This window comes from Tamandua tetradactyla, chromosome 4 (genome assembly GCF_023851605.1).
Source record: "Tamandua tetradactyla isolate mTamTet1 chromosome 4, mTamTet1.pri, whole genome shotgun sequence".
Taxonomy (NCBI): domain Eukaryota; kingdom Metazoa; phylum Chordata; class Mammalia; order Pilosa; family Myrmecophagidae; genus Tamandua; species Tamandua tetradactyla.
Window position 1 is genome coordinate 115,694,206 of NC_135330.1, and position 24,922 is coordinate 115,719,127.

General features: G+C 41.4%; 1 protein-coding gene and 1 long non-coding RNA gene across 9 annotated transcripts in view; one reads left to right on the plus strand and one right to left on the minus strand.

The window, feature by feature from the left end:
* ENOX1 (ecto-NOX disulfide-thiol exchanger 1) overlaps positions 1–24,922 on the plus strand; it is a 311,721-nt gene that overhangs the window by 196,564 nt on the left and 90,235 nt on the right. For all 8 annotated transcript variants that reach the window (XR_013174569.1, XR_013174570.1, XM_077158331.1 and 5 more), the window contains one exon: positions 19,547–19,731. Coding sequence is in view for 6 of the 8 variants with exons in the window: in XM_077158331.1 (XP_077014446.1) it covers positions 19,547–19,731 (185 nt within the window). In the remaining 2 variants the exon portion in view is untranslated. The remainder of the gene's footprint in view (positions 1–19,546; positions 19,732–24,922) is intronic.
* LOC143681360 (uncharacterized) overlaps positions 1,296–24,922 on the minus strand; it is an 86,924-nt gene continuing 63,297 nt past the window's right edge. The window contains exons 2-3 of the long non-coding RNA XR_013174573.1: positions 13,887–13,966; positions 1,296–2,190 (exon numbers count right to left, since the gene is read on the minus strand). This is a non-coding gene — a long non-coding RNA (uncharacterized LOC143681360). The remainder of the gene's footprint in view (positions 2,191–13,886; positions 13,967–24,922) is intronic.

A 24,922-nucleotide genomic window follows, 5' to 3' on the forward strand; every position in this document is an offset into this window, starting at 1 on the left:
CATATTAATTCTTGGGAAAGATGGAGAATATTGTATTTGGTTTCCAGAAAGGTTTAGTTTCTAGAAAAGGCAAAATTTAATAGGTACCTTTAATGATACTTTGGATTTATTTCTCAAAAAAATAAAAAATTTTCAATAAATCTCTACTTTCTGGTTATAAAGAATATCTAATTGTACTTTTGCTTTCACATGCATACTATTTCCCAATGCATCTTTGTCTAGAGCTCCCCAAAACTATCATAACTTCAATATAACTCTGGGCAGATAGTTCACTCTTCTTAGCCCTTTGGATCTTAAAGGGAAAAAGAAGTTTGCTGGAGCACAACTAAGATGCTGATAAAATTGGAAATGAATTTTGTTAATAAATTTGAAAATCAGGACGGATTTACTGAAGCATTCATTCAAGAAGATTGGCATCCAACTCTGAAGCCTGTGAAGATAATTTTTTTATAAAAATTCAAATTTATTTGTTGCCTAGTCTGCCTCCTGCTGTAAAGAAGCCAAACTCTAAAAGCCAGTTCTATTCTTAAGCTATTTCCTTCGCTTGAGCCCCCTCACCCTCTCTTTTTCAATCTGTTTCCTTCTCCTCATCCCCCACCCTCCCTGCTCCCCTTCTAGGTTGACAGTTGGAGTGGGGCAAGAGCACACAGGAAAGAAGGAAAGAAAATAAAAGAGGAAGCTGCTCTAGTTTGTAAGGTCTCACATGACAGAACCCTACTGGCTTTGTTACTGGGCGAGTTAAATGCATCAATCCAAGTGAAGCACTTAGGACTTGACTCATTGTTGAGCACATGCTAAGCACCCTATAGATGTTGACTCTGCTTATTATCTTAGCCATCATCCAGCACCTGACCCCAGGACCTTTCACCAAATGAGTGCTCAATAAGTGTTTGTGGACTTGAATTTCCCATTCCCCTTCTAGTCATTTTGTTTTTGATGCCTTTGTCCTGTAAGTTGATAGGAAGATGGCAACCCTGAGAACATTTCTTCTAATTAAAGTTAATTTTAACTTTTAAGAAGCATACTTAAAGATGATTCATTTCTCCCAAAATGTTCAGAACTTTACATATACAAAATATGCTATGTGCCAAATAGACCATAGCTCAGATACCATGACCCAGCTCCATTCAAATGATCAACAAATTTTAATCTAGCACCTTCTTTAGAGACAAGGCACTCGGGTGCCAGGGGATAATGGAAGGCTTAGACACAGCCGCAGCCTGCCCTCGAGTGTGTGAGCATCTTTTTTGAGGAGAAAAAATAAACATGTTAAGTGAATAAAATTCAATGCCTATTGACAAGTATGTTCTAAAGCTAGAAACTTAAATTTAGCGTGAACCAAAATGAATATCACTACATAGTTTATGGAATTCATCCAGTATTTGGTGAGTGTAGTACTGAACACAAATTTTAGTAGCATGAAACCAAAAACCTGCTCTTAAGAGTCAACCCTTAACACATTCCATAATAAATAAGCAAATATATATATATATATTTTCTTTTATTTTGGCTACACCTCCTTTAAACTCTGAGCTCTTTATAGAAGCAAATACTCTCTCAACTGTGAAGTGTTTTTTTTTTTATTTCTAATTTTCATTGGATATGCACCACAACATAAATAAGATTTTTTTAAATTCCACTAAGAAGTCAAAGATTATTCCATATCTTTCAGCCAACTGAGTCAAATTAGGGACTCACAATTAAATGCAGTTGGAGTTAGCAGCATTCAGTCTGTCTGAATAGTTTTGTATGTAACTGGATACTTTAAGCTAAAGAAAGAAAAAAGTAATAATACTAAGGCTATCTGGCTATCCTCTGAGCACCATGGCTGCCTTTGTTTTTCTGATTTAGTTTGTTCCTGCATGGTGGTGCTTTTGAAAGACCTAAAAGGAAACCCAGCAGGGAGACCACATCAGGCACAAGCCTGAGGAGAGCTCGCTGCTTCCCCCAGTGCACGCCGGCCTGGGCACAGGAGAAAGAGGGGCCCAGGCGAGCCAGGCTGCAGGGGCTGAGTCCCTCACAACGGGCAGGAGCTTCCCTTTAGGAAACACGGAACATGTTCAGAGGCAGGCTTGGTCTGGAGCTGCTCAGAGCTTGGCAGAGGAACAAGCACATTCAGTCATGGAAAGTGAGACGGCCCAGTCCAACACCAAGTGCGGGGAGAATAATGGCAACCCAGGAAGGTATCTCCTGCAAGAGAAGGAAAGCAGTGTGTACGTCCATCAATGACAGCTGAGTTAAAAGTGAGCATTTTTTTTCCAACTACAATGGAATGTCTTTTGGGATCCCAAGTGCCAACAAGACAGTGGAATCAATTAAAACTAATGTGTCTTAAAGACAGAAGAAGTCTCCTAGGTGAACTGAGTAACCAGCTTAGCTTCATTCCTAGGTATAGACTTTCATTTGCAAGGGTCCAAGTTCTTTTCTGTTTCTTTCCTTTTTTTTTTAATCTTGCTAATCTTGCCAAAGGAATCCAAATAGAAGTTTATTTGGGGTCGATTTTTCAGTTTCTGATTTCATATACAATTTAAGCTTCCCTTTTATAGTGGACATGTTTCCAGAAAGCATGGGAATCATTTATTTGTGTAAATTGCTCTACTTTTTCAACCAATCCTGTAGCGAAGGATTACTTTTTGATAGAAACACTCCTTCTCCCCAGTCTGTGTTGATCTGTTTTGTAAATTCACATTTCTGGCCCAAATTGCCTAAGCTTAGCCCCCTTATAATCCTGTTTTTATGCTACGATTCCTGGCTTCTATCATATATTCTCAAACTTTCCATAATCACATGTTTCATGAAAAATGAATCTGTGCTGCTGAGAAGGCATGGTGCGTAGGAGATCAGGGATTTTCCCAGATGCTCTATTCAACTCTGCTGCACCTCCATAAAACCCAGTTGAGCCCCATCTGAGGTTCCTCAGCAGTTTGGATCTGGTCGATACTGGCGTGGAAGCTGGATGGGTTCTCTGAATGGGTGCCTGTGATAGCCCAGTACGTTTTCCCAGCAGCATGTGCAGGGCAGATTCACTCTGTATTAAGCCCTGGCTTTTCGCCTAGTAACATGAGCCTCTTGAGCCTAAAACTGGACAGCTTTGGCTAATGGACAATTGGCAGGCAGAGGAAAAAAGTAAGGATATTAACAATAGTCTTTGGAATAGGAGAGACATCGTCCTGGAAGGACTGAGATAGTGGCCAGTGGGCAGCATGTGTCTGCCGTACCCCCAGTGCCTCTCAACTGCCAGGGACCCTTTCATCTAGGTTACAGTTTATGGTGTTTTCTGGGAATTTCATTCTGATAAGGTTTGATGCAGGATCATTACGTTGAGGAATAGATTTAATCCTGTTTTCTTAGCAGGCTGTAAGGACACTGAGGGATTATTTATGTAATAAGATGCAAAGTTGCTATGGAAAATACTATAGCAACCTAACATCTTCCCAGATCCAAGCAGCCACTTGTAACAGCAATCTAAATTTATATTTATTTTAGTGTCGTTTTATCGACACTCTGAGTATTTCATCCTGACAGGATGTTAAAATATGTCTTCGGCTTGCCTTTGAGCAAAATTAACAGAGTGTTGTTGGGATTTAACTGTGGTTTGCACAATTTCTGGGAAGAAATGAGAATGTTTTTCAGGGAGTTTAGATGACAGAATCTGGGTAAGTTTGTAAGCTTTTATTTTTTTTTCCTTCCTAAACAAAGGAAATAATTCTTTAGTAACATTTATTCCTAAATTTCCCTTTAGTTTTTAAGAAATAAGTAGGAATTTCTGATTATAAAAGACTGATTGTCCTTTTCAACACTGAAGTCTTTAAGTCAAGTCATCAGTGATTCTAGTAGATGCTCATAGAAAATATTTTTGGCAGATGAGCTGATTGCCCTCCAGCAGCACATAACATTTTAAAACTAAAAGTTGTTTCTCATGTAAAAATAATGCCTGGTCATATTAGAAAATGTGATGAACAAGCATAATGAAAAAAGAAGAAAGTACAAATGTGTTAGCAACAATACTACAAAAGAATGTTTGGGTTTCTTTTTTCTTCTTCTGCACAGCTTAACTATATAAGCATTTTTCTACATATTTTTTAAAGCTTAGTAACTGTTATTTTACATGCATGATTTTTGTTTTCAGATAGTCCTCCTTGTGTAACAATTAAACTTTGTGTAAAGGCTTCATTTTTAAAAATACATTAAGGAAATAAAAAATAGAGAGCAAATGAGTCTCTTTGGAGTGAACCTTTGAGATTTGAAGTGTTAATCTTTGAGGTGGTCATAGTGGTCACCTGAGAGTATTAAGTGTGACAACTGAACCAGCCCTTTCAAATGCATCTTTTAGGTCCCTTAAATGTGAGTATTGCAGAGGAGCTATAGATATGTAGGCTTTTGGTAGTGGAAAGATAGTTTCTATTGATTTTCTTCTATATCTCTCCATCTGAAATCTTGAAGTGTAACTATAACACTGTTAAAGTGGGACACTGTCCCCCCAAAATCAATACCAGACCATATTAAAACATAGTCTGTTACCAACTTCTTAGCACTCTGATGTGCTGTTTATTAACTTCTTTGTCCTAAGTCCCCTCTGCTTTTGCACTGCACTGTTCATCAAAGCAAAGTTGGTGACATAAAACTTTTGTATCCTGACTCCCAGCTCTGTTGCCCAGAAACTTCATGAATCAAAGACCAAAGATATGAGGTCTACTGTATTAATAATAGAAAGTGAGCGCTAAAGGCATATAATTCCAGCCACACAGACAGTTAAAGCCACGTAACTAATGAAGAAAAAAAAAGTTGAAAGGAGTCATTACTTTTTTCCCTTTTTTAGGAAATTCCACTTGCTGTGATATGATACTTATACTTGGAAGCCCCAGGAATTGACATTTATAGCAGTAAAAAAATTTTATTATGATAAGCACTTCCATACTTAAATGGCTTAGAGACTGTTCTCTTTTACTTGGTCGAATGCCCTTGGTATAGGAGAGAGACTAAACAGTCAGCACTGCTTCTCCCCAGCCTCAGGGCACAATGTGGGAAACCTGCTAGGAAGTGGTTACAGAAGGAAAGTTTTATTTTAGATTCCCCATCACTAGCAGAGAAATAGGGAAAACAATTTCTGGGGCAAAAGTTGCAAAGCAGAATCTCGTAATCAGAGTGGGCTTCAGACAGAGTTGTGGCAGGTTCTTTCATGGGTCCACCACGGTTCTAGAGTGGCCATGCCCCAGAGGCCCTTGCTTTTCACTTGGGACATGTTGGATTGTTGCTGCTTAAAGAAGTTACCTAAAATCCCAGCTGTCATAATTAGTTTAAAAACAAATATCTAGCACTAAGGTATTGATTAATTAATGGTATATCCATGAGCAGCCTTTAAATGATCTTGTTTTAAAAGACTTTATAATGGTAGGAGAGAAGGTTCACAATATATCACTAAGTGATAAAAGCAGGTACAGATCAGCATGTACAGATAATTCCAATTGTTTGCGTATGCATATATTATATTCACAATTTATGTATTGGGGGAAAACCTGTGAGGATATGGGTCAAAATATTCTTAGTGATTATCTCTAGAGGGTAAGATTATAGGTAATTTTAAATTTTCAACTTTTCTTATTTCAAAAATGTCTACAGCGTGTGTATTTATTTTAATTAAAACTATAATGCAAAATAATTTTAAAATTACCTAGGAGAATCTGTGGTAGAATTCAGATTGGTTGGGAAATACTACCTGCCCATTTACAATCATTCGGGAAAAGCCAAAAATAGCTATGAATAGTAACTAATATCCTTCTTTTGCTTTGAGTCAGGGAAAATTCCACATTTAATTTAACATTCTATGATTACTTTTCCAGAACACGTTGCGTTACAATTTCCTCCTCCACAGATTGATAATATTTGCATGTCTAATGAATAAAGGATCCAAGAAATAATTCAAGTTCTGAACCAGGCAGAAATGTTGAGTTCACACCCACAGGTACATTGCAATCATGAGTCTTTCTAGATATAAAACAGACCTTAGAGATCATCTTGTACAACTCCACCTTTTTTCACAACAGGGAAATACACTTTCAAGTTGAGAAGCCATGTTATTTGCCCAATTTGGCATAGATAGGAAGTGGAAAGGCTAAAACTCTATATTGGCTTCCTTCTTTCCAGGCTCTGGCATCACTGATTTTTATGGAAAAAAACAAAAACAAAAACAAAAAACTCCAGCCTCTGTTGAAATGCTTTAAGTGGCATCATAAGAAGCAGTCAGCAAATCCAGTCAACCACTGATTCTGAATGCTTGCCTTGTGGATGGGCAGTATGAGGCCATTTGGAGGGAAAGGTAGACTGGAGATGTTTATTCCCATAAAGCATCAATCCAGACAGGTCTGGCTGGGACTTGCTGCGTAGATAGTCATTCCATCATTTCCCCTGTGTTTTCTACTAACTACAAGATTTCCTTCCACAAAAGCAGTGCACCCTGCATATTATTTTTGAGCTCTTCCCACCAGCTTTAAAAAAAAATGTTTAGGAAACTGGCACAGTCCATTTTCTGGATGAGTGATATTTATTTCCTCAAAATAGAGTCTATCCTAAGACTTTAGTCAAAGGAGAAGAAATGTTTGAAGAGGTGAAGTGCACAGGGAATGCGCAGTGCCATGGCATGTGTTTCTTCTGATAAATCAAACGCTGTCATAGCCCTTGTGTTTCGGTTCTTATCTCTCCAAAAAGGTAAAGAGAAAAACAAAGGTATTTATCAAAACACAGATGCACACCTGATGGTTGATTTGGAGTGATCTGAACTACATGGCCAGCACTTTGATTTCCCATCTCATCCCACATTTCGTCTACACCTCGAGAGTTGGAAGAGCCTACCTGAAGTTCACCGATTTATTGACTCTCCAACTAATTGCAAGACTTATTGAGGTGTCTCTCTCCATTTCCGTGTTTTTGAGGCTTTTCTTTATGCTTCCCAATATATTTTAAAAATAGAAGTCTGAGGGAAAATATCTGCACTAATATCAACCTTGTTGAGATTCACAGACTCAGAAAAGCTTTGCTCTGGAAGAGATCTTGGAGGGAATATATCTTCTGCCTCTCCAACCCCAATTTTCAAAATTAAATGAGAAAAAATAATTTTGTTACCCTCCCCCCCCAATAATAATCAGATGAGAGATAGAGTAAATATTTTGAACTTATATTGGGTATTTTTTTTTTTTTTTGATGATTACAAATTTTCAGGCACAAGTGAAGCTACAGCTTCGTTTTGGCAAAATCTTTTGGAGGTAGAATCAGAGATTTCATTCTTCTATTTATAATTTACTAGTCAGTTGTTTATGAAATGTCTCCACCTGCCACCCTAGACTTTCCTAATATAGTTATATAACCCAGATATTCTAAAGCCATCTATTTCTCTATCCTTAGCATTTTGCCTCCATGAGTTGTCTTAAGCAATATCATAATATGAAGCAATGATAAAATTAAAACCACATATTCAGTGAGTTCTTACAATGTAAGAATGGGATCACGTGGTGCCAGACTAAGGGGGAAAAAATAGCAAATTAAGTCCTATGAGACTAATGGAGACTCAGTCTTTGACCTGAGTTTGTGGCTTATCTATTCTGAAAAATCAGTAGCCTATCCTCAGAGTTCTGCTTTTCCAGGGACGGCATTGAATCATGGTGCCACACAGCCTCCACTCTCTATGCCCTAAGGAGTCACAACTAAAAATGAGCAGATGAACTCTAACATAAGTAACTACAGGAGCTGAGAGTACCTGTGAGGTTATATAAACCTGGTGATCTGAGCACTGGCGAAAGTCTTTCTGTTTGTTTGGCCTTTTGAGCAAACAGGGATGAAACACACTCTGAGAGGGGAGGACCTTCCACCCCATGTGCTCCTCAAAGATGTCTCTGGATCTTTTCCTCTTGGAATGTCCCCACTGTGCCCAGCACATTCTGCTGTGCATTATAGGTGGTTGAAAATATGTTAGAGGAATGAGTAGAAAAGTAGAACCAGGAAGAACTCATTTTTATCTATTCAGAGATATTTTTGGGTTTCACTTTAGTCAAAAAGTTACCTATTTAATCCTCATAATATTTATTAACAGTGATTTCCAGATGAGAACCATGAAGTCTCAAGGGAATTTAATAACTTGCTCAAGGTCCCATAGCTGGTAAGTGGCCAAGCAAGCATCAACCATGGCTGTATGGCCTCAAAGCCCCTTGTCTTTCTCTAATATGCCATAGTCCCCCTTCTATGTATAATTTATGTCTACACGACTCTCTGAGGTTGATAGGAGAAAGAATACAGGATGCAAAGCAGCACGTCTGGTGCTCCTCTCAGGACTTCTGCTCCTCCTCAGCACAAAAATACCTAATAATTCCCAAACTACCACAAGTTTCCAGACCTCCCTCCTCTACTATGAAAGTATCCAGCTTTCATACTTTCTTAGCTGAGAGACTATATGCTACTCTTTAGGGCAGGAAATGTGTGATGTTCTTTCAGGTCATAAAAGAAAAAACCAAGAGACTATGCTAAGGTGAAGAGTGAAGCTAAAACGAAGAAGAGAGTAAAGAAATAAGGATGGTAACATTTGAAACTTTTCCTCCTAGAATTTGGGGGAAATGATTGCATATGGAGAATAGATCTTGAATTATTTAGTAATTTAGTGAAAGTTATTAGATCCTTGGGCTTTCAATGTGGAAATTAAAATTTAAATTGGATTTTTCCCTCTATATAAACTTTAAGCTCCTAAGAAACATTACCATTGATGCCACATCTTCAGCACCATGTAAACCAAGAACTTCATATGAAAGTATCCATAGTGCCTTCTCTCTGCGTTCAGTAAACACCTAGTAACAGAAGAGCTGCTTTCTCAGAGGAATTCTTTAACCTTTCGGAAACGAAATATTTCATGCTAATTCCTGCTTAATTGGAGTGAAGTCATTTTTTAAAAAAATCATTGAATATGTGTTTGAAGTTTGTTTCATCCCTAACCTTTTTAATTCAATCAAGGTCACCTCATAAACTTGCTCAAACAGCTCTATTTCTCAATTAGAAAAAGAGGTAAAGCTGCTCAAAAGCATTTAGTGTTTGATTAATAGTGCTTAACTAGTGTTTCAGCCCTTGCAGATGCTTTTTAAGCAGTTGCTAGTAAGAATAAAACATTACTACCTTAAAAAGTATACTCATCAGGAGCTCAAAACAGTCCATTTTAATGATCAGAACAAAAACTGCTTTTTGTGTAGATGTGGGAAAAGTTATCCTGCTTAATGTAGAGGGTTTAAATATCTGAATGACTTTCTCCTTGGAGAAAAAAAATTGCTATAATTTAGCCATCAGATAACTTTTAAAATACATGCACTTTTCCCTACCCAAGGACTCAGAAAAATGCTGTGTTTGTCAGTGCAGGATTTTGTAGCACTCAAACTCTGGGGGTGAAAAGAAGTCATGAGAAGATGTGTCCAGTTGAAGAATGTGGATTGGAGTCATCTGAAGGGATGAAAAATCCAGTTCTGAAAATAAGGTTTGGGTGGCTTCCCTCCACATTTTACTTCCCAGCTTCTGTGCCTACCTGAAGACTGCTGACCTCATTTTGATGCTTTCTTTTGAAGTAAGTGTCATCTGGTGGTCAAGTCACAAGCGAATCCAGGAAAATGGCCTAGTAGGGTGAGAATCACCATCTCGGTAGAGTTTCAGGTCATTGGAAAGAGTAAAGAAATAACTTTGAACCAAGTAAGACCTTGAGGTATCTTAGCCATGTTTCCAGTATAGCTTGGCAAATGCAGTCCATTATCCAGCCTTGTTTTCTCAGCTATAATGTGAGGCTCATCCTAAGCGTCTCCTTGATGAGGTTATGAGAAATGACCAACTGATGAACTCTGGGGCATTTTGAAAATATCAGATACTAGGAAAATGTGGAGTCAATGCTGGTGAGCAATATCAGAAGGTTGAGGTGAGTCGTTCTTGGATCTGGCTGCACATGAAATGCACAGCATTTCAAAAATCAGTGGCTGGGAGCTAAGTCTCAGGCATCTGGGCTATTGAAATACACCCCGGTGATTCTGATGCACAGGGACTGAAAACCACCCAGAGGTAGCATGAGAATTGAGGGTTGACTTTCAATAATAGATGGGAAAGAATATAAATAGGCTGAGGTAAGGCAATAAAATGTGAGACTGAGAAGAAAGTGGAAAGTAGGTGACTGGCATATGCAGTAGTAATGATCCAAAGAAAGAAGAAATGAGAGGGTGGTCGTGTATCAGCTTCAGGGTAGCATTGGAGGCACAGGTGGATAATATGCCTCATCAGGACTGTCTATACAGGTGCATTGGGAGTATCCTTTGTTAAACTGGAAGAAAGGGTAACTGGGGAGAAAAAGAAGAGGGTATTTTGATGCAGAAAAATGGGATGAGAACCAGGGATGGAGGTGTCCCTACTTTTCTCTACTTTGGGAGAATAGCCAGGGACTGTTTACTCATCCATCCCTGGTGAGGAGGAGAAATAGACACCTGGGCATCGGCCAAGGAAAGAAGCTCTGAGAATGCGGAGGCTGGTCTGGGGAAGGTGTGGATTCAGGAGGAGCCTCCTTTCCTACAGTAAAGATGCTGGTCCTTGGCCAAGGTGCCTCACTCCCAGAGAGCACAAACATTCAGCCAACCTCCCCTGGGGGTTAGCCACAAAGCTGCTGCTGCAGAAACCTCCAGAAATGCGTGACTGCAAAGAACATGACATCTAGCATTCGGTCACAGTGCCATCACAGGAGCGGCAGTAAGCATTCAGAGAGGAACAAGTAGACAGAGTAATGGGACATGAAAAGTCAAGGCAGAAAACAGAGAAGCCAAGAAGGCTATGCTGCATGGCAAGAGCTGCAGAGAAGAAGGTTCTTTTACTGACAGAAAAGCTGTTAGGAAAGGCTGAAAAGAAAGCTTGTGTCAAAAAAAAAAAAAAGAAAAATTCAAGACTGAAAGAAACTTATGAGGGAAGTCTTAGGACATAGGAATCTGGTTCCCAATGGCCATGGAAGTGGTTCTAAAACTTTGCTATGCATTAGCATCACCATGGAAACTTTTTACAATGTGACATCCCCAGTCCCTTGCCCAGAAATTGTGTTTGGGTTAGGTCCAGGAATTCTCCTTTAATAGATAACCAAATTAGTACAGGCTGTCTATGCAATGAACTTTGAGGAAAACAGCCCTGGAGATCCCAGCAGTTGTTCACACCAGTGTCACCCTACTGTAATTACATATTTAGAGAGCACAGGAACTCTGTTTGTCCCAATGTCAGACACAAATAAGTGCTCATAAACCAATGTTACCATTGGTGGCACGGATGGTGGGGTGGAGGCTTCACCAGCTGCCCCAGAATCATCGCTGCCTGCAATTTTCCACCAAACCTGGGAGAGAAGTCCTGGTTCCCACTTTGTTGTGTGAATAGTGGGGCTTTACGTGAGGTGCATGCAATTGAAAGAAGAGAAAGGCTTTTCTGATCAGCTCATCCTTGCATCCGTGTTATAAGATGTGAGCTTTGTGAAAAAGTTGGTCGCTGTTCCTTGCAAAGGGCCGTGCCTAGAACTGAGAACACCCTTTGGGTTTGGGCTGAACTTCATTTCCCATACCATGGTGTATATCTGTCTTCTGCGGTAGAAACCACCTGTTCGTGTGTATATGTGGGTGTGTTGTATTAGAGAGGGATAGTAGAAGAAGAAAAACATCACTTCTTGTGAGGAGGGTTTCTTAAAGAAGGTTAGGAAGAAGTGACCATTTGATAAAAGGAAAGGTAATTTGCGAATTGGAAGGAGAAAGATCGCAGGCAGGTGAGGGCGAGAGAACAGTAATTTGTTACAAGGCGGACTGGGAGTTACTGTTGAAAGCTTCGCTCTTTGGCCAGGACCAACTACTAGCTAGGGTGAAGTCACACTAAACAAGATCCAGTCGTGGGGCATTTAAAAGCCATGTGCTGCCCGCGAGGATTGAGCCCTATAGCCGAGTGTGTGGTTACTATTCCTGAAAAACAGTTTCCTTCTGTGACCTATTTTGGTCTCTCCAAGCCCAATTGGCCTAAAAAGGAGTCTTCAAAACCATCGGAGGATAGGAAAAAGGTAGTTCTGAATAGAAATAGAAACAGAGATTGAAAGTGGAAAAGAAAGCTGAATTGTAATCAAAAGAAAGTAGCGTGTGGGAAATAAAAAAAAAAAATCTTCCTCTCAATTTAAAGCCTCCCATCTGGATATGGGGCAGTGTGAAAATCCAGCCTCCTTTCTCACCCTCCCACTGAGCCTGCCCTACCAGCCTTGGCACTTTCTTATTCTGGAGATGCTTTGACCCTTGTTAAAGCTTCCTCTCTGTGGCAGTCCCACTCCCGCTTCCTGTGGCTTAGTGTGAGCCTTGCTTCAAGACCAACCCATTCACCACTTTTTCTAGAGAGAGCCTTTTCCGGCTCTGATTTCCCAGCCAGTAACCTTCCTTTCCTGTAACTATCTCAGCACATTTCAGATCTTCTTCCACCCCCTTCCACAGCTACAGTTCCCTGTGACTGCTGGGCTGCTGGGCTGCTGGGCTGGGGGCTTCCAAGGATAGTCGGGGACCAGGGATGAGCCAACCCTCCCCTCCCCACCCAGGCTTGGCCAAGAATAGACCCTCAGCTAATGCTTGCAAAATCCACTTATGTGTTTCCCTGCGGACTCTGGAAGTATCCCTCACCACATGGCAGGCTTGCCCTACTACTGAAAGAAAGATGCATCCCTCTTTCCTTTGCTTATTTTCTTCTGAGGAAAGTGGAGGTGGTCAGGGGTGGTATCCGAGGAGAGTCGGGTGCATGGGCAGCAGTGAGGCACGATGTGCATTCTCACAAGTGTCAGGAGCCTGCAGCACATTCGGTCACCGACGCTGGTACAGACCAATTCCTTAGGAGGCACTGTATGCAGGGAAGGACAGATGAGTGTTTTCCCTGAGTCACCTGCTGCTAGCTGTGACTCACCTTTAAGTTCTGGCTTACCTGCATCTCCAGATTGATTACCTTTATCCCATTGGCCTCACACAAAGATGGAAGCAGACACTGCACTGTCCTTCTGCTGAGCTCTCACTAGTAATAGCTAATGTGCAGGCTGTAGTACACTTGCAAATATGGAATATTATGTCAGTGGTGAGTGGCAATAATAATAACCCTACAAAGCTAGTAGAGGAAATTTCGTGGAGCAATTAGACGAAGAGCACGCTTTCAGCAGTGACATAGGTGTTACTGAAAAACAGACTGATTGTCCTTCGATGGTGCCGTGAGAGGCCGTCTGGCAGCAGACATCCCCTGATGCTCCCCAGCTCCTAGGGAGGTGGCCGAGCAGCACAAGGTCCTTCATTTGTTCTTCTCGGGGTGGGGTCCCCCCTGTCTCAGGTCTTCACAAGCCCCTTCAGTGTAGACTGGGTGGCAGGGGTGGGGTTGGGGGTTGGTGCAGAGTTCTGAATCACCAGAGCATTTGTCACCTTTACTCACCCTGAAGGACAGGACCCTTCTAAGAGCAAAATGCAGGTGAGTTCTGATGGCTGGGTGGGCACTCTACCCGGTGTCCTTCAAGAGCCCCCAACATCAGCCTCAGTCTTTGGGAAGGGAGCTCTGGGTGGAGCCTGATGGCCATGCCTCGTGAGCTCAGTGGTCAGTGGGCATCAGTGGGCCCATTTCAGAGAAGAAAGACCCAGGACACATAGAGGGTCACTCCGTGGTTTTAAAGGGTCCTAGGCTCAGGCCTCCAGACTTCCAGAAGACTGAGTTTACTTCCCGTATGGATTCTCCCCAAATTTCTCCTGTAGAAGATGGATACTTGCTTATGTTAAGATGGGGCCATCCTCTCTGCTGCATAGCAGAGCCTCTCTCCAGCAGTGCAGCCTCCCCAAACAGCCAGAAATGGAATGTCTTACCTCTGCCAGCAGCAAACTAGCCACTGCAGGAGAGTCCCTGGTTTCCCTCTAGTGAGCTCTCTGCAACTCAGTTCCAGCACCTCAAAAAAAGAAACAGCGGGCATGTTTACTGGATCAGTTTGACAAGGATTGAAGGAGATTGTGCATATAATATGCTTAGCAAGTGCTTGATGCCTAAGAAGTCTCAACCATTGTTAGCTGTTTGCATTGGTACTACTGAGAGGGTGCTGAGGGCATAGGGGCAGGCAGGGCTGGGGTCACAGGGCCTGGGGATGGAACCATACTGCCATCACAGTGCAGCCCATCTTGCTGAGCATCATACCAAAGAAGGTGGGGGAGGAAAATCACAATGAGAAGCCAAGCATGTGGTTCCTCTAGAAGGAATTCTCCAAACAAGTGAATCAATGGGCCTCAATTCAGGATGATGGAATGTGCACTGATTAGGGCAGAGGTCCTCAAAATGGGGTCCACAGCAACAGCACAGACACCACCTGGAAACTTGTGAGATTGCAAATTCCCGGGCCCCACCCAGAAACGCTAGTGGGGAAACTAGGGATTTGGCCTGGAAATGTGTTTTCACATATCTGCCAGGGATTCTGGTGGAGGCCAAGTCTGTGACACCTGAGTTTAGATTAACACCGGCTGCTCTGCAAATAACCCCCCCCCCCCCCCAATTTTCAGTGGCTAAACAACAACCACAGTTTATTGCTTGGGCACAGAACAATATGAGGCAGATATTCCCGATATGTGGGCAGCTTTCCTGAGACCCAAGTCTGTTCCATCTTGTGGTACGGAGAGTGCAAATCACAGCCCCTCTCTCCCCACTGGGCACAGAATAGACCCTGGAGAGACCAGGTACCCAGCAAGAAGGCTCAAAAAGCGTTGAGGGAGGAGGCAGGTGGGAGACAGAGATGGAGAGAGCCTTCGAGGCCCCTGCCACGTATTTCCCCCTTTCACAGGGGACTGGAAGCCAAGAGCATGGTGGCAAGGCAACTATTAAGGCAAACGAAAACAGATATTTCTCAGGGCTCAAGCCCATGCCCGTCCTGTTCCCAGAGCTCTCTGCCCACCTACCTGCCTGTTTGGGCTGCAGCAGATGAAATGCTAGAAAATGTCTTTCTTTGAGTATGGGAGGGAAGGGTACAGTACAGCCCCCGGCATCCCCCACATTCCAGGAGGGCAGCTGAGGGAGTGAAGGCAGTATGTTAGAGACACAGTGTTCCCGTAAGACGCAAAGACTAACAGCTCTTGAGAAATTCAGATATAGTTAGAAACAATACGTTAAAATGCTTTATTATTTAGTCGCTTCTTGCCCGAGAATGAAAAAGACAATAACATATTGTCATCTTACCAGGACATAACCCAAAATAACTAACATTTTTTCATATAGTACTAATTATTTTTCTGAGGCTGGCTCAAGATGGCAAGAGAGAGCTTTCAAGGCTTTCACCAGATTATTTACTTAAAGAAGTTAAGCACGTCATTATCGGTTCCCATGGAAACACAGTAACACAGGAGACAGGAGGAGGTCTCTTTGACCATAATTAAGGTAAAGAATAATGGTTTATATAGAATCTGGTAAAGGATATAATGAGGTGCTCTAATACTTCTAAACCTTTTCTTCAGCAGTGCAATTTAATCTTGGGTTCAATTTTCAGACAGTGCTGTGACTGTGGTAGTATTACTAGCCTATTGTTAATTTTTTCTAATGTAATTTGGTCTAATTTAACAAAATGTTTCAAAGGTTAGTGTTTCATTTTTGATGCAATCAGAAAATTCAAGTAACTAAAATTTTTCTAAGATAGTGACCAAATATAAATCAGTGACATTACAATGGTTTTCTTGTGTATTCCTTGCACATTATTTCTCAGTAAACAGTTGATTGGTGATTGATAATCCAGAGGCACCACTAGATTCAGAATTCCCTTTAAAATTACCAAAGAAAGGTGTTATTGTGTTTGCTATAGTTAATGTCTAAAGTGCCTTGTATTCTTTTCTGTTTTTAATTGGTAATCCATATGTGGTGACTCTTAGCTAATTATTCCTTTTATTGGAACACAGTACACTCCTCCAGGATCTTACAAACAGATATATGCTGTAGTTTATTTGAATAATAGATTTGTTGGGCAGTCTCTCCAGGCTAAATTTTATCCTGAAAAATTATGTATTTTTCAAAACCGTTTAATACAATGTCCCCAAAAGAATTAAAGAGAAAAAGAGAGGGAGAAATAAAATAGTTGATCTTCCAAGTTTCTGAAAGAAGTTTTAACATGCCAAAAAAATCAGATGAAGTCAGAAACTGTTAGGATTGTGTTGCTTTCAGAACTCTGGTCCAGGAAGCTTTGTCTGCCAGGTAGATTCCGGTGTTTAACATGAAGCTGAAGAGTGTTTGTCAGCAAGCAGCCTAAAATTCAGTGAAGTCAAGATACAATTTCTCACCCTTTAGAAGATCACCACTGTGCTGCCACATGAGTAACCAAAAAGATTTTTGTAAGTATCAAGCTTGAAATCACTTAATCAGGAATGTAAATCAGTTATATGCCCCGATTATAAAAATGTGGATAGGATTGCCTATGGTATTGATTTTGAAGGGGGGTTGGTTACAGCTGTTGTGTTTTTATTTGAGGATTTTTTTTTTTGGTACAGATTCCTATTCCAGGAACATAAACAGCGCTGTATCCTGCTTGGCAGACACGTGATTGCTTGGCTCAGCCAAGAATAAGAACTGCCCACAGTACAATTCCGTAGCCTTGTAAGAAAACCCCTAAAATAATGGATGGTACACTTTCCTGTATGTATGTAGGTTCCAATAATTTATTTAAATAATGTTGCTGGTACATGCTTTATAGCTACTTGCATTTTGCTACGCAGATTTCAGCGTATCTTGCAGACTGTGCCATTCATTTGGAAAATGTAATTTCCATCCCTGCATACTAATCGATTTCTTTCCCAAACACCTGCTATCAGTTATGATAATAAAAATGCCACTCTGAATTGAAAAAGGGCCAAATAGAGCTTCCTAAGGAAATGACTTAAGTATCTTTGAATGCGACTAAATGTAGTAATGTGCTCGTGTAGTGCCAACACTTTTTTCCTCATTTGCATTTTCTGTAATTTTGCCCTATTACGGCACCCCTCTCTAAATGATGCCTCATAACCATTTCCTTATGGATCAATAAATGAAAGTGTCAGAAGTCAGTACCCCAAGTTGTGGACAAGATTTGAAGTTGGGCTGCAAAATGTTAAAACTACTAGTTCTTGCTTCTATGTCATTTCTGGTTTTATGAGTAAGTCCCTGAAAGCTATAAAATTGGCTGCTTTTTGGTTTTGCACACACATATACACCAAATAAAATTTCCTTTATTCGTTGTCTTCAGCCTCTGGTTCATTCCATGCACCATTGCCAAACTAATCTTCCTAAATCACCAATTTCAGCCTGTCCCACTGCTCCCCGAGAACCATCTATGGTTCTCAGCCCGCCGCCTCACTGAGCTTAGCACTCCAGCAATACTTCACAGCTTCCGTACCTTCTCATCACAACCACGCTTCACCTTTCTCTCACTGCTTCCAGGCAGACACTTAGCTTTTTGGTCAAGCTTCTGTCTTTCCTGCCCCAGAATATCCTATCTTCAGTTCTCATCTCTGGGCCTTTGCTTATTTATACCCTTGCCCTTGACTGAGATGTGACCTCCCACCCCCCAGTTCTTGGGTCATTCATCTTTCAAAGCCCTCTTTGAATATCCCAGTCTGCAATTTTCCTTCTCTTCTCTGAAATCCAATAGGATGTAGTCCCTTGTCATATACCTTGATGCCAAGTCATTCATTCATTCACTTATTTAGCCAACAGATATTGAGTGCCTACTCTACATATGCCATGCACCCCTGCTGTTCTTTATTCCTTTGAACATGTTAATCTCCTTTCAGATGTGCCTGTCCTGGTTAGATTTTCAGCTCCTTGAGAAGAGACATATACTTTCTCTTCTTTTTGTGACTCAAGTTGTAAACATGCCGCATATGCTTGCTGACTAGTTGATCCCTCATGGTTTAAGATAGGGAGTTTCTGTTTAGCCACTCACGTGATTTGTTTGATGAGTATTTCAATGTGTACTGTACCTAGATTATTGTTTTGTGAAGAGGGATACCATAAAACACTCAACTATTAAAGAATTACTCTTCACATAATTTGATGTTTGATGTTTGAGAAGAGAATTCACAGAGGTTTCAGCGTACCTCGGTGAGAAATGTGTCATTGTTGTACTGGAATGTGCAGGTGTTACATCCAGGAGCCTGACACCAATCTGGCCTCTGACCCAGGGGCTGGGAAGGGCAGGAGATGCACATATAAGCACACACATGTCGAGAGCTGCTGTGCAGTCAGGCCCACACCCAACCCTTCCATGCCAGAGTTACGTCGCTGAAGATGTTTCTGATAACAAGCTTCCTTATTTTTTCTTTCATTGTTCTCTTGCTTACAAAAGTGGAGAATGGATTTTCTGGTGGGAGGGGAAAGAAAGGATGGGAAACTGATGGGAGAGTAGAGGGGGAGGATGAAAGGTTGGTTTTGAACAGTCTAGCAAGAACCTAACACATCTGGAGCAGCCAAGAGCAGAGTGTCCAAGGACAAAGAGTGGAGCTGGTGGCCTGGGCTTGGAGACTGGTGGTTCGGTGACAGACTTGGGGGGATTGGACAAGGCGTCTAACCTCTCTGTGCCTCATTTATCTCATCCGTAAAGATGGGACAGTAATAGCACCCAGGTCCTAAGCCTAAAAGAAGGCATTAGTAGGCTGGTTGCCCAAAGCTCTTGGTATAGTGCCTGTGAGGTGGTGAGCACTCACTGAGCAATAAACTAAAACTAGGGGAAAAGATTTGACCATCCTCACTCTGTCTCATTCCATTCGCTTTCCTATTTTATTTGATTTCAGCTGATCCTGATACCTTGAAGAATTGTAAGGCCCTGAGTTAACTGTCTTGGTTTCTCTCCAAGATGGAGAGACGAAGGCTAAAGCTGCCATTAGAGCATTTTAGTTTTCGGGAAGCATTGTTAGAGTAACCACTCAGCTTTGTACAGAAAAAGAGTTTTAATCTTTGCTAAAACTGTTGGAACTAGGTTCCCCTTCTGATGAGGAGTTAGAAAAAAGAATTTGTCCCTGCACTAGAGCAGGAAAGGATGATGTGTATATAAATCCCTCACCCCCCTGGGATGCTACTGCCGGCCTCAGCCTGTGGGGCTGCTGAGTGAAGCAGTACTTCAAAGAACTAAGCTATCCTGAAGAAGGTGAGAGAATCTTAGCATGGCGAGATAGGATTGTTGCCTGAAATTCTGAATGTCATCACCACCTAGCAAGATCCTAACTTCTGAGCTGGTCCCTAGGCCTGGGGGGAGAGGTTTAGAGAGGAGCATTTGAAAGGCATCCATTCTTGTGCCCACAAGAAACATTCCCAGCTGGCACAAGACAAATCGATAAAAATTCCAAAAGAAGCCATGCACACAAACGGCAAAATGAAGAGCCCAGGGATGAGACTTTGGGTTTTATACTTGAGGTGGTACTAATGTTGAGAACTTAAGTGAGAGACTCCCTTTGCCACCGAAGGCCCTCTCAACCTACGTCCCATTTGTGGACGCAGGTAACTCACTCACCTCCTTCTGTTGGTCCCTCAGCCCTGGCCGCCCAGGCGTATGCTCTTAAAGAGGAGAATGACAGCCTCCGCTGGCAGCTGGATGCCTACAGGAATGAGGTGGAACTGCTGAAACAAGAAAAAGAGCAGCTCTTCCGAACGGAAGAAAACCTCACCAAGGACCAGCAACTGCAGTTCCTGCAGCAGACCATGCAAGGCATGCAACAGGTATCCAGGCCCACGCTTTGTTGGTGTTTTTTGTCTTTGTTTTTTATGTTGCTGTTGTCTGTTTCCAGGAGAAAGGGATGTGTGCATGAAATAGAAGTGGGATTGCAGCCATTTGCTGGAAAGGGTGAAAGAGAAGAAATAACAACAGAAAAGCTGATAGGAAAGAAAAATGTTAATGGCTTTGCAGAAGGCTATAAACCTGAGATGAGCCATACCAAAGAAATATTGAAGGAATATACCCTAAAAGTAGGAAATAAAGGACAGAAAAGGGCAGTGATTGAAAGGTTGGATAAAAGTTTGAGACTTAGGGCAAATGGTCAGAAACTCTTTGCCAACCATGAGGCAAGTATTTTCATAACGTAGAACTTTTAAGTGGAAGGTATGCCAACTGATTTTATGAAAGCCTGGTGAATTTGTTTGTTTTCAAGGTCAGGGTAGATGTAAACTATATTGGTTCCACTTCTTCTGAATTAAACTTAAGATCTAGTCAAGTTCTATAAACACACTGCATATGTAAGAAATGCACTGTTGATGGAATGAACAAAACCTCAGAGTTTTTGGTGAGAGGCAACTTAGAGAAACAGGGCAGTAATTGTGCTTTTGTGGAAGCATGCCAGACCATTCTGGCACCCTGAACTTAAAGATTTTATGGCAATTGTTAGAAACGAGACAGACACGATGGGCTTTGGAGAAGGGGAAAGGAACATGGACTATAGGGAAATGAGAGGTTGAGGGGAGGGGAAAGGCTGGTGATAGGGGAGTAGAATCAGAGAGTCATAAGCTGGATTTGAATCTGAAGACAATCAGATAAAACATGAATTCTTAAGACGTTTGGGTCTTTGAATTTTCTTAGAAAAATATTTTCTCTAAAGTATTATCACTCATTAGTCTATTTTTTTGTTATCCCCCTGAAAATATAAATCCCACCAATATTTTCTGCAAAAGGACTGTTTGTACTTAAAAAAAGGGAAATTATAGGTAGGGCTGTAGGAAATTAAAATAAATAGTGAATAGGATTTTTTGGTAAACTTCCCCTTCCATATTGACTGCTCTCTAAGCCTGAATTGCCTACAAAAATGTCTTAATGATTAAAAGTTACTGTTACAGAAACATTTGCCAAGCAGGGAAAAGCACTTGAGAGGAAGGGAAATAAAAGGAATCACAGATTGGAATGTGAACAAGTTAATGACCGATGCAACAGAAATTATGTCTTAAACATCTCCTGTCATTTTAAAGCCATTTTTAAGTCTTGGCTTTGAGTCCCAACTGGTTGATATTCACAGTGTGTGTTAGAAAAATCAGCGAGATTCAGGGGTCAGAGCCAGCCAGGAAAATGTCATTTTAGTCATTGCCCAGTCCCTGCACTTAGAAATCAATGTAGCAGCTGCTGTGGTGTGGGGACCCTGGAGTTGTCCGTATGGCCAGCAGTGGGTGTCTGTGAAGACCCTGCCAAGAGGAGAGGCTGTCCATTTCCCCAAAGATTGTGACACCAGACCAGTGTCCACCCATGCAGCAGCCCCCCTTTTCTTCCCCAAAACATCATCTCACTTGCTTTAAAAGACAAATAATTTGGGCAGAGAATAAAGTATTTTCATAGTCCCCTTGGGGGCCTGGGAAGAAAGGAGGAAATATTGAACTTCCCCATCTGGGGAATTCCTGATATTCTTTCAAGCACTGGAGACAACAATGCAATAGACTGAGCCCTTGATCATGGAGTTCGACCCCATGAAACGTATTCCTGCAAAGGAGAAGCTAAGTCTACTGATAATTATGCCTAACAGTCACCCCCAGAGAACCTCTTTTGTTCCTCAGATGTGGCCTCTCTCTCTAAGCCAACTCAGCAGGTGAACTCACTGCCCTACCCCCATGCGTAAATTTCCTTGGCAATGTGGAACAGAACTCCTGGGATGAGCCAGGATCCAGCATCATGGGATTGAGAAAACCTTCTTGACCAAAAGAGGGAAAAGAGAAATGAGACAAAATAATGGTTTCAGTGGCTGAGAGATTTCAAACCAAGTCGAGAGGTTATCATGAGATTATTCTTAGGCATTATATAGATATCCCTTTTTAGTTTATGGTGTATTGGCGTGTCTGAAGGAAAGTAGCTGAAACTGTTGAGCTGTGTTCCAGTAGCCTTGATTCTTGAAGCTGATCATGTAACAATATAGTGTTTACAATGTTACCATGTGATTGTGAAAACCTTATGTCTGATGCTCCTTTTATCCAGGGAATGGACAGATGAGTTTAAAAATGAGGAAAAATAAATAAATAAATAATGGGGTGGCACAGATAAGGGACAAGAAAAAGTTCGGTAGATTGAAATACTAGTGGTCAATGAGAGGGAGAGTAAGGGGTCTGTGTGAGTTTTTTTCTTTTTTCTTTTTCCTTCTTTTTCTGGTGTGATGCAAATGTTCTAAAAATGATCATGGTGATGAATACACAACTATGTGATGGCATTGTGAGCCACTAACTGTACACTGTGGATGGGCTGATTGTGTGATGATTTCTGAAAATATATATATTTTTAAAAAGTAGATAAAGCCTTCAACAATCATTGAAGATTCAAATCTAAGTCGGAGGACATGAGAGTAAGATCCTGAGCAATGAAGAAGTCTATGAGGGTGGGGTGGGGACAGGGGATGTCACCCCAGGTGTGCCAAGGAAGCTTGCAGCTGGCCCACGAAGGAGCAGAGTGTGCAAACCACCCCCAGGGATACCTGAAGGAAGTGGTGGGGTCTTTGAGCTTCTCGTGCCATTAAAGAATTTCCTTGTCAGTAGGAAATTGACTTTCTATGGTTTACAGTAGGTGTGCTTTCAGAGTCAGATTTCTACCTTAAAGTTACACAACTTCCTAATTTGAGTCCCATCACAAAGAATTCTCCTGATTTTAAAATCTATTTTCATCTGTACATTTTGTAACTTGGAAAATCACTGTCTCGTGTGAATGTCAATGGCTAGAGACGGGCTTAGCCTCCCATATATCATCACTTTAGCAATTGGTCTATGTTTAGGAGGTTATTTCCTTAATAAAGAAAAGAAAGGGGCTTCATGGCCTTGGAGCTAGCCGATAATTTTTACAATAATTTTTATAATTTGTGTTCAAGTGAGCCAAAGGGTCTACTCCTTATTTGATTCCCTTAAGGAATCTTCACTGACATCCCACAGTTTCTACAGGTATTCATGAAAAAAACATGATGGGCAGTGTTCCCCAAACTGAAAAAACCCTTGGGTGACTTTGTCTAGATGTTTCTGAGTTTGCTCCTGCATTACACGAGTCACTATTTAATATTGGCACTTCACACAAAGGGAAATAATGACTTGTAGCCATGGTAACCTGGTACCTTTTACCTGACCTTCAGCCGGCAATGAAGCTGACCTCTCTGTACCACAGCAGGTAATGAGGTCCTTAGCTTTCATTCGTATCTTTAATACAAGTAAAGAACATATATATTTTTGGCCTTTTATGTATCTTCAGGTTACCACACTGAAAATTTTTTTGTTAGGTTGACTGAGGTAAAATTCACATACAGTAAAATATATTCTGTAGGTTTACAGTCTTATGAGCTTTACCAAATCTATACAATCTTGTGAACACCACTACCACAATCAGTGTGTTGAAAAATTCCATCATCCTCGTTTAGTCAGCCTCACCTGCTTCCCCACCCTCAGCAACCAGATGTAATTTTGCCTTTTTCCAGACTATTCTGTCAAACAGTATATGACCTATTGGGTTTGGCTTCTTTCACTTGGCATAATGGATTTGAGATTCATCCACATTGTATGCATCAATAGTTCGTTCCTTTTTAGGCTGGGTAGTGTTGTGATGTAGGGAATTACCACAGTTCATTAATCTAGTCACCAGTTAGTGGATATTTGAGTGGTTTCCAGTTTGGGGTGATTATGAATAAATCTACTACAAACATTGACTTACAGGTTTCTATTTGGACATTTTTTTTCATTTTTCTTGGACAAATACCTAGAGGTAGGTTTTCTAGGTCATGGAGTAAGTAGTATTAACTTTTTAAGAAACGGCCAAACTGTTTCTTGAAGCGTCCTTGTATTTCGCCCTCCGTCAGCACTCTGAGATTTCCACTTGCTCTGCGCCCTTACCGGTCAGCAGTTTGTTGTATTTTGTTTTGTTTTCTACTCTAATAGGTATGCAGTGGTATCTCATTATGTTTTAACCGCAATGAAATTTAAGCAATTTTTAAATTCTCATTTGTAAGACTAGGTCAGTGTGTCTTATTTTTAAATAACTAATTTAAACATCAGAAATTTTTGCAGACTCTTGTGTAAATTCGAACAGACCTGACGAAAATTGAGAAAACTATAGGCCACCATAATAAGCTGCTGATCATAAAACTGTGTTTCACTAACGATGGTTATGTCAGAGACTGGTGCCCATCCCCCACTTTTGTGGCAGGCTGCCCAGGATCCTGTCCCTCACCGGAAATAAAAGCCTCTTCTCCAAAAAGGGTATGTGGGGCCGGCGGGTAGTGGTGGTGGAGAATCGTGGCTGAGCAGTGGTCGCAGTTTTGGATCAGAGAATTTGGAATGCTGGGTTCTGACTCTGAAGCAGCTACAGTTTCAGCCATCCTGGGACAAAAAGCAGCCGGCAACCTCTGCTTCAACCCTGTTCTCATTGGGGCAGAAGCAGGGGGGAGTTTAGAAACACAGTCCCTTCTTGGGGCTCCAGGGCATAGTTTGCTGAATGGCAGCTCTTCCCCAAGTAAAGACTGGGAGTGGGGAGCCCCACACCAATGTGGCTTTTAATTAGTGAATTCAGATCGCTGTGTCCCAGCTGTGTGCTAGGGTTTCAACCCTCCCAATACAGAAATGGCTGGCGACTGCTGTTTCAACCATATACTGACAGGGGTGGAGTTGGTATCACCTTAGGACTGTGTGGAGCAGTTGGTTGAAGGGTGCTCTCTGCTGGGCAGGCCAAGAAAGCACAGATTCCCGGAGCTATTAAAGATACGTTTGGCATCTTCCCAGTACTCCTACCCAGGACACTTTGGGACCAGTCAATACTCCCTTCGTGGGTCCCTGTCCCTGTTTTGACTGGGAAATACTGACTTAGTCCTCTCTGGGGTAACCCTCCTCCCAGAATTTAACCTCCAGGCAAAAGCACCTAGAAATAATGAAAGAAGTATTTAAAAAAGTTATAGAAGCAAATTGAAAGCAAATAAAT